General features: G+C 34.7%; 1 protein-coding gene across 3 annotated transcripts in view; it reads left to right on the forward strand.

Annotated features, from left to right (window-relative positions):
* Nucleotides 1–15,059, forward strand: part of LOC113232994 (aquaporin AQPAe.a) — a 119,832-nt gene that overhangs the window by 32,292 nt on the left and 72,481 nt on the right. Inside the window, exon 1 of one of the 3 annotated variants that reach the window (XM_026467923.1) lies at nt 10,888–11,177. The exons of the other annotated variants lie outside the window; for them this stretch is intronic. Coding sequence (XP_026323708.1) covers nt 11,141–11,177 — 37 coding nt within the window. The 5' untranslated portion in view covers nt 10,888–11,140. Of the gene's footprint in view, nt 1–10,887; nt 11,178–15,059 lie in introns of those variants that run through there. 3 annotated transcript variants of the gene reach the window in all.

The following is a 15,059-nucleotide window of genomic DNA, read 5'->3' on the forward strand; positions in this document are numbered from 1 at the left end:
AAAATAAAACAAATCGGAATATATTTCTTAATACAGTTGCTCAAAACGTGGTATTTTTCGTACTAGTGCTTTTTACTTTTTCATTTTTTTTAAATTTACTGTTGTTTCAAGTCTTAAACATAGAACTAAAGAGGCTGTATATTTATTTAATATTTATGTGCTTTGTGACGTAAGTCATTCGTCATTAAAATTTATTAAATTAATTATTATACTTATTATTAAACATACAAACATCTTATTTGTTTAAATTGCATAGGTGTTTTATAAAACAACGGGTTACATTTAAAAATACCAAAATATTTTCCATATAGATGGCTGATTGAGTATTAACAATGACCGGAGGTGAGTATTACGCAAAACCGCTGCGCGCCGCGCCACTAAAGTAGTAATTTTAATGTGGCTGAATACTGGCAACAGTTGTCATTGTACTCTGAATTTTTATCAGACAAAGAAATAAAACGAGTTTTTTAAAATACTGTTTTATTTTACTCTGCACTTCACAGTTTATTACACTAAGACTATAAATATGAGAGAAAGTTGCGTTCATTAAAAGATGCGAAAAGCCTAGAGCTTTCCTTGGAACGAATATTTATGGAAACATACATCACTCTGAAAGTTACGTTTGAAACGTAAAGTACCAACGGCGGAAATGTTATAGGTAGCTAGTAACTTTTGTTTTTCAATTTATTGGAGTAGATTTATCTACTTTTCTTTGCGAGCACCATTGACTTACAAATAAAAATGGCGAGCACAATAACTGTACATTGTTGGTGTCTTGCATTATTAGTAACTTGATTTGTAAAATAGTACTACTGTTTCATATCACTATTGGAGTGAAGATTTTAATGCAGTTTCTCTTAATGCTGAGAATATAGTTCGCTGCAATCTTGAAAAGTTTAAGGTCACATTATATTTTTTGTCTAAAGTCTGTCATTGAAGTCGTACCTATTTTAATAGTTAACCTTTGGTGTAATAAAGCGACATCTACAAAATGACAACTTTTCAGGAGAGAGGTTCAAAGATTCTTCGAACGAAATTAGTCCATATTCACATATTAATTTTTCACTCCAACTGTGCCCGTCACCCTGAGATATAAGTTGAAAAGTCCCATGTGCCTATAATTTCACAGCATTCCTTCCCTTCAAAACCATAACGCAGTAATGCTCACATTACTGCTTGACGGCAGAAATAGGTAAAGTGGACGTATTCTCTGGACGAACCCTTTCACAAGGACCTCTACTGCTATTTTCGGTACAGCACTTCACGTTTTGAGTTGATCTCGTTCCGTAAATGAGTTAAATTCATATAATAATAATCTCAGTACAAGTACAAAAAACAACCGACCTCAAAAGTCATTCATCCCCTGGTTTGCCACCCTTAGAGGTGGAATATGTTCTTCAAATTTAAATGGTATTACTGAGGTACCCTCTTTCCAACAAAAAAAATAATTATCGACATCGGTTCACCAATTGCCGGGAGTTATCGCCTAACATACATACAAAAAAAAACAACATACAGTCTAATAGAGAACCGCCTCCTTTTTTGAAGTTGTTTTAAAGATAAGCATACGATAATTAGTAGAGAATATTCGCTACTGACAGCTGAATATAATAATACCCTATGTCTTATTCTGCTATTTTCGCTTCCTACATATTCAATTCCTATAATATAATATTGCTTCACCGGTAGCCAACGTTCTCCAAAGAAACGTTACTAGAAAATAAAACGAAATGGACACATTATGTAACACCATTATACATAAAAAAACTCAAAGTTTAGTTAGACGTAACATTACGATAAAAGATAAAGAGTGATTTTATAATAATAACACTAATACGCTACGACAGAAAGTTTACTTTTTTTAAAGACTCTGTCAAAATAAAGTCAACTAATTGTATAGTATTTAGAATATTTATTTATCGTCTTAAGAAGACTTTTATTTGCTAATTTTAATCAAAATGACAAAAAACAATAAATAAAATGATAATAAATTCATTATATTACAACTGTGACTGAGATTTGGGCGTTAAGCATATCACATGACAATACAGCTCGTTCATCACCGTACCTTGACCCAGTCGGGTGACAGCAAGTGACATTATCATCGGTGAAAGTCAACCTGCCCAAGCGCAAGTCGAACGTGAAATTCTATATTTCCAATTATTTTTTGCTCGATTCAAATGTAGACGATATTTTTTGCGTATGAGAAATTTCATTCCGTAACCTACTTCGTATTGGATAGTTGCAAGTAGGTGCTGGTGACAATAATTTAACACTATAATTTAATAACAACAGTGAACTATTTTTTTGCTCAAATAGTACCTAATATGTATTATGAGACATGTGCATTATGTACTGAGACAAATGTAATTATGAGCAATTAGGTACATACATGGACCTGACTAGAAGAAGGCTAAAAACAGGTTGAATTACTATAAAAAATGTTCATTTTATTATGAACCTTTGGACAGAACATTAAAATTATCTGGATTTATTGTTATTATTTTGATGTATTTAATTTTTTTATTTTATATTATTTATTTTTCTTTTTTGATTGATTTTTTCCAATAGGATTTTTTTAGAGAAAGGCATGATATGAACTTCGCAATTACTAGCAGCACATTATTGAATCTATACCAAAGCGCAGCCATCTTTCCTTTTTTCTTTTAGTATAGTTCTGCAAAATTTTACAACTAGGCGGTGCTGATGAAATTATAGGCAAATGGTACTTGTCAACTCATTTCCCAGGGTGACGAACGCTGTGGCAGCGCCCCTCAGATCTTTGAGATTTAAAGTTCTGAAAAGCACTGGATCAGCTATGGACAGGCGTCGCTTACCACGCACGACTTGCTTGTCCCGTTACTTAGTATGATAAAAAAAACTAAATATTTTGCCCACAGACTTAACATTGACAATGATTAATCTCAGGCTACCGTCGATATTTAAAATTTGGGCTTCGTATTGTTTTTGCGGGTTCAAATTTCATGCAAATCGGTTGAAGAAAGAACCGAGTATATCAGTTATTGCACAATTTGAGTGGGAAAATTTCCGTATTGTACTAACGACATATTAAAAAGTAACTAAAACCATCATAAAGGTTTCCATATCTGTATGTTTTGAAATCTCGAGTACTCACTAACCTCTATTGCAGATAATCTGCGGGATAGAGAGTGAAAACGCAATTTCTCTTTGATTAGTGAAGTAAGAGGTGCAATCCGAGTTACATTGCGAGTGTCGTGCAAGAGTTGGAACCTGCAATTTATCACATTACGCCTTGTTAGAGCTTCATTGCCATGGTCGTCGACAGTTACATCATTACACATCATTACTATTACAAATAAATAAAACAAAAAATCTGGAGTATTAATATCCGCAATAAAAATTTGTAAAATATTTTTTTTTCATCTTTTAGCACTTTCAAAACGAAACTTTAAATTGAACTGACTATCGAGTTCTTAGGTTTTCGCGATTGTTACACATAGGAAATGAAACTATTTTTCCGGATTTAAATCGCCGTCGCGTAAACAAGTCTGCAGTCTGCGAGGATGTCATGGATAAACCTACACATTCAATGAAGTTTGACAAACCCCAGGTCCTTGTAAAAGAAGTCCGTTATCTGCCCAGGATGCTGCGAGAGGCCATTGAAATTAAAAAACATCCTAATTTCAACAGGGAAGATGGTTTCTCCGTACCACCAATTTGGGATCCAGTATTTCCTCGAATGAAAAATCCCAAACAGAAATAAGACTGCAGTACTAATTAATATATTTTAGTTTATTCTAATTTCTATTAATAATTAATAATAAATTAAACTTAATAAAAATTCATTCAATAAAATAATTTGTAAAACTTAATGTAGCGTAAATTGGAATGTTTTCTTTGTAAAATTAAAAATAAGGTATTTAATTAATAACTATTGTAACTATAGTGAAAAAATAGGGTGGGTTGCATTAATATTAGACATAACTGGTTGAAGACTGTACCACCTCAGTCAACCGTGACCATGGGACCTGTAAAGGGCACGAAACGTCGGTTTGTTTGAAAAAACAAATATACGCGATTTAAATCTTGAACTGACTACCTTTTAAAAAATAAAATGAGAATTTAAAATTTTGCACTTCTCTTTTTTAAATAGGTGAAATGTTCAATTTTACCTAGGCCTGAGATATAATTACATAAGGTGTTGCTTGACACTTGTCAAGCATAGACATAGCAACCCTACCTGAGCACCGCGCAAGCCGTGGCCAATAAAATTAAAAAAAAGGGAGACAAAATCGATCAAGAGACCGCAGCTGCACGCGTCGCTATTTCTACATTTAAAATACATAGTTCAATTTATTTCCCTTTTCTCGAGTATAAGTTAATTTACAATCCACTGGCAATTTATGCCAATTACCACTGGGCCTAAATAACAATTTATTTTTAACCGATTACAAAAAAGAAGGAGGTTCTCAAATCAACTCTACTCAATGCTCACGTCAGGACTTGAGTATGATTTAAAGCACTGAAAATCATACTCAAGTCCTTGCTATTAGGGTCGTATTTCCGGCTTGAAATCATACTCAGATCCTGACTTGAGCATTGAGTAGAGTTCTGGAATACGACCCTTAGAGTCTATGTTACGCAATTACTCCGACATGTATGAATCGATTACGATGATTGTTTATTTGTTGGAAAGGATAGTAGGCTCAGTAGCGGCCCCATTCAAATTTGAAGAAAATATTTACTTTTTTTTACAAAAAATCTAATATTAAAGATACTATTTAAAGTCTATGACAATTTTGCATTCAATATTTTATAGTAAATATACTTCTATAGTATTTTCCTTCGATTTTTTTTTATTGTATTAAAATAATGCAGTGCCAATGTTTACGACTAATTCAATTATCTCGGGTTTAGGTTTGGAAGCTGAATCAAAATTCTGTTAAAAACTTTATAAAGTAGAACTAAATAATACTTCTTGTTTCCCAAGGAAGGAAACCGAAGAACATAACGTAATTGTTACCTAGACACTGTAATCGTGTATGGCTTTTGTGCGGAATAACGCATCTGTGACGACTGTCGAGTCAGGGAAGTCACTATTGTCTTTAGATATGTCTTCGGATAGGGTTATTTTCAACTGATATTGATACTTATTACGGAATTAATAGTTGCCTACGGATTAGGCAATTGTACCACAGATAATAATAATAATAATAACAAAAATTTCGGGTACTCAGATAACATGGACATTAGACCCATTTAGTGTTAGTAACAACTTAAATACTACTTCTCATTTTTACCACTCAGATTTGAGCCACTCAGTGCTTTGAATTGCAAAGATCTTAAGGGCACTGCCACTACCCTCGTCACCCTGAGACATAAGTTGCCTGTAATTTCACCAGCACCTAACGCACATTACTGCTTGGCAGAAATAGGTAAGGTGACAGTACTTTTCTGTAGTGTTAGCACGATAGGGCGCGACTAACTCGAGAGCGACATAAAGCGCGAGATACTGCTATTCTCGCATCGAGATCTTCCGTTTTTTGTCGCTCTCGCGAAAGTCGCACCTTATCGTGCTAGTCCTACTGCAGTATCTCGTGGTATATGTCGCTCTCGCGCAAGTCGCGCCTTATCGTGCTAGCCCTACTGCAGTATCTCGCGCTTTATGTAGCTGTCACGCACGTCGCGCCCTATCGTGCTAGCCCTACTGCAGTATCTCACACTGTATGTCGTTCTCGCGCAAGTCGCGCCTTATCATGATAGCCTTACTATTGTATCTCGCGCTTTATGTCGCTCTAGCGCAAGTTGCGCCTTATCGTGCTAGCCCTACTGCAGTACCTCGCGCTTTATGTCGCTCTCGCGCAAGTCACGTCTTATCGTGTTAGCTCTACTGCAGTATCTCACGCTTTATGTAGCTCTCGCGCAAGTCGCGCCTTATCGAGCTAGTCCTACTACAGTATCTCGCGCTTTATGTCGCTCTCGCGCAAGTCGCGCCTTATCGTGCTTCGTATCGTACTGGACGAACGCTTCCACAAGGAGATCTACACCTACTAAAATACTGGATTCATATACCTAGGTAAATATTTTTTTTCATTTTATATAGACAAAGAATTATCAGGTACTTTTTATTAACGTTTTAAATAACTACCACTACTAGTTTGAAGTGTTATTACAATTAAATGAATGTATGTAGTTGTTATACATTTATAGATAAAGGATTTAAGCACGTATTTCATAAAAATAATTTTCGGCAAATGCGTCACAAGTGTTATCGAAGCCTTAAAAGCAGATTGTACTATCTTTAGTACAATTAGCTGCTGTTTCACAGGTATATAGTGATGGATCGCCTAAACCCTCGCCGTTATCGGTGTCAAGTTCATATTCCAGATTAACTGATTTGTTTGAAAACGTCGTAATATATTTTGATTCATCGTGAGATACGTTTATAATAATGGTTGTTGCTCGATCTCTATTGTATGTTATCAAAACTATTTTACATCGTGAGAATTCTCATTTTAACTGTAACTCCATAGTGGTGGTATGATTTCTTATGGTTTTTTTTATTTAACTTTGGCGACAAGACTATCAGCTTAAAAGTAAATAAAAAATGAACAACTATAACATTAATGATATATAAATTAATCGAGTGAACCGAAATACAACAAAAATAATAAAAAGTAAGAAAACAGTGGTAGCGTTTTTGTGACATCGTTACACAACTTACATTTATTATTTACATTTACTACACGTTTTAAAAAGCACGATGGAGCTGCGCTAGTTTAAAAAAAGAGACGAGAGGAAGTAGTGTCATAGATACATGATTTGGGATGGTTAAATACGATAAAATAAATTACATTATGGTCTACTTTATTAAAGAGTACTTGATTAACATCATCGTAGATTAAATTTGCTAAGTGGTAGGTAAAATTGTTTATACAGCACTTGCTATGAAATAGGGTCCCAAATCATTGTTTGGGGTTTAATTTTCTTGCACATTTGCACTTGCACTTACATTACATTCAATTGTCTATGTTATGTTTTCTCTAAATAAAGAAATTACTTCGAACTGTTTCCAATGGGTTGATCACGAAACCATGCAGTAGTAGCATATTTTTTGTAGCAGTAGAGCTCCTTGTGAAAGAGTTCGTCCAGGGAAGTACTGCCACCTTGTTGTACATGTCTCAGGGTGACGGGCGCAGTGGCAGTGCGCACAAGATCTTTGCGATTCAAAGCTCTGAATGGCAATGCAGGTGTTATAAATAGACGTGTCGCTTATCACCAGGCGCACAACTTGTTCGTGCCGGCACTAGGTATTTAAAAAAAAACCATACCCTGTATTATGACTACCAGGTCAATGATCACTTCTTCTTTAGAAAAAAAGCCAAAACTGGTCCAAAACCGCAGCCAAGATCTGTAATATCAATAATATCTTCGCCCGATCTGAACAAATACATAACGTTACATACATCTTGTTTTCCGTTTTACAGTAGTGGAACTATCTTTTAAAAATATGGCGAGTAAACATTGACTGTTTTCTTAACAGCGAGGCTGAGAAAACACTGGCTTATCTCGCTAACACCGTTATGGAACCTCGCCACTGGTATTTTACTACTTACTGATAACAAACTCGATAGTAATTTTTCTCTTATAGTACTAAAACTATAAAGTCTACGTATATACTAGCACTTGTTTAAGTAACTTCGAGTACTAATCCTTAAAGAATGACCGTAAAAAAGAACGTAAGATTTGTGTAACGTATAATAACGGTTAGCCAATGAAATAATTTACTCTAAAGTTGTTCATGGGTTCAGTATTTTTTTTTTAATGATACCAAGTTACGGGATGAATAAGTCGTGCGCCTGGTGGTAAGCGACACGACTGTCCGTAGCAGTTGAGTACCACTCAGAACTTTAAATCGCAAAAATCGGAGGGGAATTACCAGTGCGCCCGTCACCTGTAAGACATAAGTTCACAAGTTCCTTGTGCTTGTAGTTTCACCAGCACCCTTACCCTTCAAAATAGGAACTCAGTAATGCCCACAACCCCGCTCATATTACAGCACGCATAGGTAAGGTGGCGTTACTTCCCTGGACAAACTCTTTTCCCAGAAGCTCTACGGCTACTAGACTTTGTTCCACATACGTAAATTATATATTTATTTGAGGGATGTTAACACATTCGAAATGAAAATATTTCTTAGTATCTAAAATCACGCATATATATTTTTTAAAACAAGGCAGCTGTGACCATGGGTCTCGTATTTATTCCGACATGTTGGTTTGTTTAAAAAACAAGTATATGCGATATGGAAATCGATAAAATAGTTTTATTTCGGATGTTGGCACAGTTTAAAAACGACGATACTTATTACGTATATCAAAATTGAAAGAAAATCCTTTGTAATTCTTGAGTAAACGTGTTACACTACTGACAAGATCAAATATACTATTCATTAGTAAGGCAAATATCTACGAGAAGAAAGAATAAATAACCTACAGAACGTACTCTTCGTCATAACTTATTTATTCTCATTTATACAATAACTATGTAAAAATATTGTATCGAGTTCTTAGGTTTTCGCGATTGTTACACATAGGAAATGGAACTATTTAGCCGGATTCAAATCGCATATATTGTTTTTTCAAACAAACCGACGTTTCGGGCCCTTTACAGGTCCCATGGTCACGGTTGACTGAAGTGGTACAGTCTTCAACCAGTTATGCCTTAATATTAATGCAAACCACCCTATTTTTTCACTATAGTTACAATAGTTATTAATTAAATACCTTATTTTTAATTTTACAAAGAAAACATTCCAATTTACGCTACATTAAGTTTTACAAATTATTTTATTCAATGAATTTTTATTAAGTTTAATTTATTATTAATTATTAATAGAAATTAGAATAAACTAAAACATATGAATTAGTACTGCAGTCTTATGTCTGTTTGGGATTTTTCATTAAAGAAAATGCTGGATTCCAAACTGGTGGTGGTAACCATCTTCCCTGTTGAAATTAGGATGTTTTTTTTAATTTCAATGGCCTCTCGCAGCATCCTGGGTAGATAACGGACTTCTTTTGCAAGGACCTGGGATTTGTCAAATTTCATTGAATGTGTAGGTTTATCCATGACATGCTCGCAGACTGCAGACTTGTTTACGCGACGGTGTTTGACATCAGCTATATGGTCTTTGACGCGGGTACAAATACTTCGCTTCTATCTACTTATACTTATACTTACTATATAATACTTCGAAGTCCGGAAAAATAGTTTCATTTCCTATAAAAATATTGTAGTTATAAATTACTTGAAACATTAAATTGGGGACACAATTCTACACCTATATTTTGTAATGAGTCTATTAACAATAGACTAAATTGTTAACTATAATCATTAAGAAAGTATTATAAAGAACAATACTTTGTCATATTAAGAACCTTCCTCGTTTTTTTTCGGACATACTATGGCTATTTTTCTTTTGGTTTGAAATAATTCATCACATACCACATCCTTGATGTTTGGCATTCTAAGACCACGCGGACATCACGTTTGTTCCTCTCTCGAACTTACAAGATGTCGAATGGTCTCCCTCTAGAAGAATTTATTTCTTAGTAGCAGTAGAGTTCCTTATGAAAGAGTTCGTCTAGGGAAGCACTCCCACCTCACCTATTTCTGCTGTAAAGCAGTAATGTGTGCATTTTTTTGTTTTGAAATTACAGGCGACTGCTATACAGGACAGGCCAGGCGTATCGATTAACGCCGGGTGCACGACTTATTCGTCACGTCACTTAGTACCATAAAAAAAAAGAAAAATTTATGGAGTTAAAAAAACTAGGCATCAGGGGCTCTGAAACGCATAGACAACTCCTCTGATGTTGCAGATGTCCATGACCACTTCCCATAAAATGGATCATCTGCTCGTTTGCCTCTTACTTCACGTAAACAAATAAAAAAAAATCAATTATTATAATTAAAAACAGAATTGTACCTTGAGTGACGACCGCCCGAACCGAAGATGTGATAACCTCGCATCATTAACATCGCCCCTCTGGACTCTACTACTCAAATAAGATTTAAAAAAATGGGGGTCACGAAGTTTCTTGGTAATATTTACAACATACTTTAATCTAGTTCTAACCTTGTATTTCACGTACAGTTATATTTTTTTTTACGCACACACTCATAAATTATATGTGAAATTTGTACTGTACTTATTTCTATACTGAAATTGAGTGCGAATCGTGCAAAACGCGATGCTCACGATAAGTCCATAGCGTGTTCGAGATCATAATACCTACTGTAACAATGGCCTGTGTTATTCCAGATACGCGAATTATCAAATGGTTTACATAATTTTAACGCGTATCATACGCGTGAAAATCAGCTTGTATTTCAATGACGAAAATGAACTATTAACCAGGTTTTTTTTAAATATTAAACTATATTGAGTATTTATCTTTTATTTCTCCCCGGTTATATAAATTCAAATTTTCACCAAGGACTTATGGCAATGACGTTTAGTATACCAGTTTATTTAGTTTTTGAGCAATCAAACATTGTTTCATATTGAAAATGCAAAGTGGCTTGACTTATGTACCCGGGAGTATAAATAAAAAAAATACTCTTTAACTCAATAATAGTTCCAACTTCGATTTTTAAATGTAGTAGTCATTACCTCAATTTAGCGTATTCTAAACAATTTCACAATCCTAGATTATGATGTTTTGTAAACCACAGAATATTCGCACTGGAAGATCATGCCAGCCAAATTAACCGACAATTTGTAAACATCGCAAGCCTCCACGAATAAAAAAAAAGTGCACTCGAGAGTGGTTACCTGTCATCCCATCCCCGCGATCTCGGCATTCGGCACACTCAGGTGTACGTTACTACACGGAGAGGTGGTCTCGAACACTCGACCCGACGCCGAGCTATAGATCCGCACGCAGCGTTTTAAAATTCGAACTCTACGACCGTTTGAAAACTTTCGGAATTTTCTCATTTTGTCTTGAATCATCTTCGGAATTTTTCAATTACGAATAAAATTACTCTTAGCCTGTGGCATAATATCGTAATTGTATAAACTGTCGAAACAGTGCGGTTGTGAGAAGCCGCAGTTGTGTTTAGAACGGACTCGAAAGTGCAAGTTGTCGAAATGAAAACGGATTACGCGATGGATGAGATGCAGAAGAGTAAGTACGGTGGTTTTAATAAATCATATAACGTTGTATTTATAACGCTTTCAATCTGGCATAAAATCAATATATTAATATTAAACAAGTATTGTAATATTTAAAACAAGCAGTACCTCTACATTTTCATATAGATAATAATAATTAGGAACGTTTAATCTGTCAAACCGTTTAATATATAAAAATATTTCAAACTAAATTATTGAGCGAATGTGCAATGAGCATGTAATGAACAATTTTTATTATTTTAAAACTCGTTGCGTATTGATGATATTTTTCTTTGGAAATTATATACATTTTTTTAAATCCGCTCGTTATAAATCCCTCATTTATGTTGTGGATACTCCCAGGATCCCAGGATTTCGCTTCCACATTTATACGGCGCGCGGCTAGGGAGTTCCCTGAATTCCCTGCCTGCGGATTTATTCCCCGCACGCTATAACTTGGACCTTTTAAAGGCGAGAGTGAATAGGCATTATTTAGGTGTGCATGTAACATCGTCGACCACATCGTCACTTTCTATCAGATAGATGGAGGTCATGTGCAATTATTTTTTGTATAAAAAAAACTTTTTAGTTTGCGGAAGGATCTTAGTTATAAAAATAATATCATATATATTTTACTTCGCCTTGACTCATGGACTTGAAATTTGGTATACATATACATTACTAAAATATCGTAACCTTAATCTGATGTTGCAATTACGACAGTCTGCAGACTACCAAACTCCTCAACTACATAAGACAAAATAGTGTTTGAGCTCGACGAATTGGTGATTAACTTTATTGAATTATTGGAGGCTGTTTCGTGTCAGGTGTTTTTAAATTTTAATTTAGATTAGTTACACAAGTGAGTTTGTGATAAGTAAATACAAATGATAAAAACACACAAGCATGTGACGCGTACGTAACATAATAATGATGATATGAAGTCTATGTAGCTCGAGGTTCTCCATTCTTATCGGAGTTTATTGAAAGCTTGTTGTCGATAAAATTAGTAAGGCATTTTCGTTTCACGCATAAACTCGCTGAACTGAGTGCCAAAAACGGTATTTAGAGGGTAACATAGAATATTCTTTAATTTATAAAAGTGATTACAAGTATTTTACCTAAATCAGGAAAAGGCTAATAAAGTTCAATATCCCGAAAAATTTACTTTTAATTTTAGGCATAAAACGCTTGAGAATATATGGCACATAAGTTAAATAAGATTTATGAAGGTTTTTAGGTAAAATGGATTATTAGTTTGACACATTATGTCAACATTGACTATAAAATCAGGTAGCATTATTACATGTATTTTTCACCAACATTGAACAGTGTTTTCAAATTAAAAATTAATTTATCTTAAAGTTCTCCTCAAGTGACTTTGATCATTCTATCCCTGGACTCTTCACATTTTTACGACATTTGGAATAAAATAAATAACTACATACCGCCTCCGTGGGCGCACGGCTGTCATGCTAGTCTGCCACGCAGAGGTACAGGGTTCGATTCTCGGGCCGGGAGAAATATTTGTACCTATGGCTTACATTTATTTCTCTCGTGAGTTTGGGTGTAATTTGTGGTGGTCTATGTCTGTGTGTCGATGGCACCCGTGAAACAGAGTTTCCCAAATGCGGGGCTATGAGAGTATGCGTAAAATAAACATACTACTACTATTTTATAATAGGAAGAATGATTGGTTTTGCCTTAAGCACAGAGGTGTTCTTTTAGCAACAACAACTTTCTTACTTGTTCTCTATTATTAGACATGTGACATTATTTAGCTAAGTTTCTTGAGAAGTTAACTCAATCGCGTACCTACTGTATATAATCTCAGTACCAAAAAAACCGACAGCAAAATTCATTCATCCCCTACAGGTAGAATATTTTCTCCAAATTGAAATGGGACACCTCCACTCCTGAGCTACCTTCTTTCCAACAAAAAAAGACTTATCAAAATCGGTTCACAAATACGGAGTTATCGCGTAACGTACATTCAAAAACCTTCTTTTATTCAAAGTCGGTTTAAAATACACATTGGCGAGCTCTTAAGCTGAAATCATGTAATAGATTCTCTTTGGGTTTCCCAATGCGCCCATAGAGAATCGATTGTCTCATGATCAAAACCACATGACTCTGATGAATTTGACATCGCAAAGTGGAGTTATTATGCCTCACATTCATTGTATTCTCCTAGAGAAGTAAATCAGTTTGTCGTAACGTAATAAATATAATGAATAGCATAATAAATTGTTCAGAATGAGCATTCATTTTAACCAACTTCGAGAAAGGATGAGGTTCTCAATTCGATTGTGTTTTTTGCGTATATGTTAAGCGATTACTCCGAAATTCGTGAACTGATTAAGATGATTTTCTTTTCATCGGGATGCCTCAATATCGTCCAATTCAAATGTTGAAAAAAAATTTCTACCTCTAAAGGTGATAAGTTAAGAGATGAATTCAGTTTACTGAATTTCACCTACTTTTCGTTAATCGATTTCAATAAAACTTGGTACAATTCCAATGAAAATAAAATATTATGCTGACCCAGAGCTGATTTGATGAGGAAAATAATAACTTACACACTCATAGCCCCGCACTATGAAACGCGGGTGCCATGGACACACACATAGACAACCACAAATTACAACCACGAGAGAAATAAATGTCGGCCATACATATATTTCTGGCAGTCCAGCATGGTAACCGTTCATCCACAGAGGCAGTAGAAATGGCAGACATATGAGAGGAATTCCTGAACAGATTTCAGCAGCTGTCTTATCTTTGGGTTCGTGTGATTCGTTTTGACGAGGACTTCTATATTCGTTTTAGTTATTATTATTAAAGAGTCCGCGGTAACGAGCACAGCGAAATTATGATAAAGTAAACATTTGATGTCGGTTTTATTAAAACGTTATAATTATTGTGTTACTTGACAACTGCAGTTGGTCACATCATCTGAGATTAAATAATAATAACAACGCACACACTCAACATAGCTCTGCACTAAGGAATCCCTATGTCGCGGACACACAAAGTTACACCCAAACTCATAAGAAAAGTAAATGTAGGCCATACAAATATTTCTCCCGGCACAGGAATTGAATTTGGAATCTCTGCGTGGCAGTCCGGCATGGTAACCGTTCAGCCACAGAGGCAATTATAGATTGAGGGCACGCACGCGTTTACATTATTTATGAAAATAAAATGCCTGGATTAATTTAATAACTTAATTATTGTTATACTATTATTTCTAATGTGAATTCAATTAAATTTAATGTATTTCTTAATTATTTACTTCATTAATAATTGTAATATTCCGTAAATAAAATTCAATTTAATTGGTTATGTAATGTAATGTAACGTAATGTAATTAATAATGTTAAATTTATTAATGGGTGTATGCCTAAATAAAAAAACATATTATTTTATTTATTTATTTATTTTATTTTAATAGAAACTAAATACGCTTATACAACTAAAGTTATTGAATATTAACACGAATATATTTTTTTAGACAATAAGTTGGAATATACAGATAAGGTATAATATAATATCAGCAAAGTACTAAAAAACCGACCACAAAAGTTCGTGGAATACATGTGTTTGCCAAGTTTTATTGAAATCGGTTACCGGACAGTGCGCGAAACCGGATTCATCCCCTAGTTTGCCACCTTACAGGTGGAATATTGTCTTTAAATTTAAATGGGACCACTACTAAGGTACTCTCTTTCCAACAAAAAAAGAATTCACAAATTTAACGAAATTAAAATTCTAATTTGTGAATTCAGAGCTTAAATCGCAAAGATCTCAGGGGCACTGCCTCTGCGCCCGTCACCCTGAGACATAAGTTATATGTCCCATATGCCTATAATTTCACCAGCACCCTTACCCTTCA

This window comes from Hyposmocoma kahamanoa, unplaced genomic scaffold (genome assembly GCF_003589595.1).
Source record: "Hyposmocoma kahamanoa isolate Upper Pololo Valley unplaced genomic scaffold, ASM358959v1 78, whole genome shotgun sequence".
Classification (NCBI taxonomy): Eukaryota; Metazoa; Arthropoda; class Insecta; order Lepidoptera; family Cosmopterigidae; genus Hyposmocoma; species Hyposmocoma kahamanoa.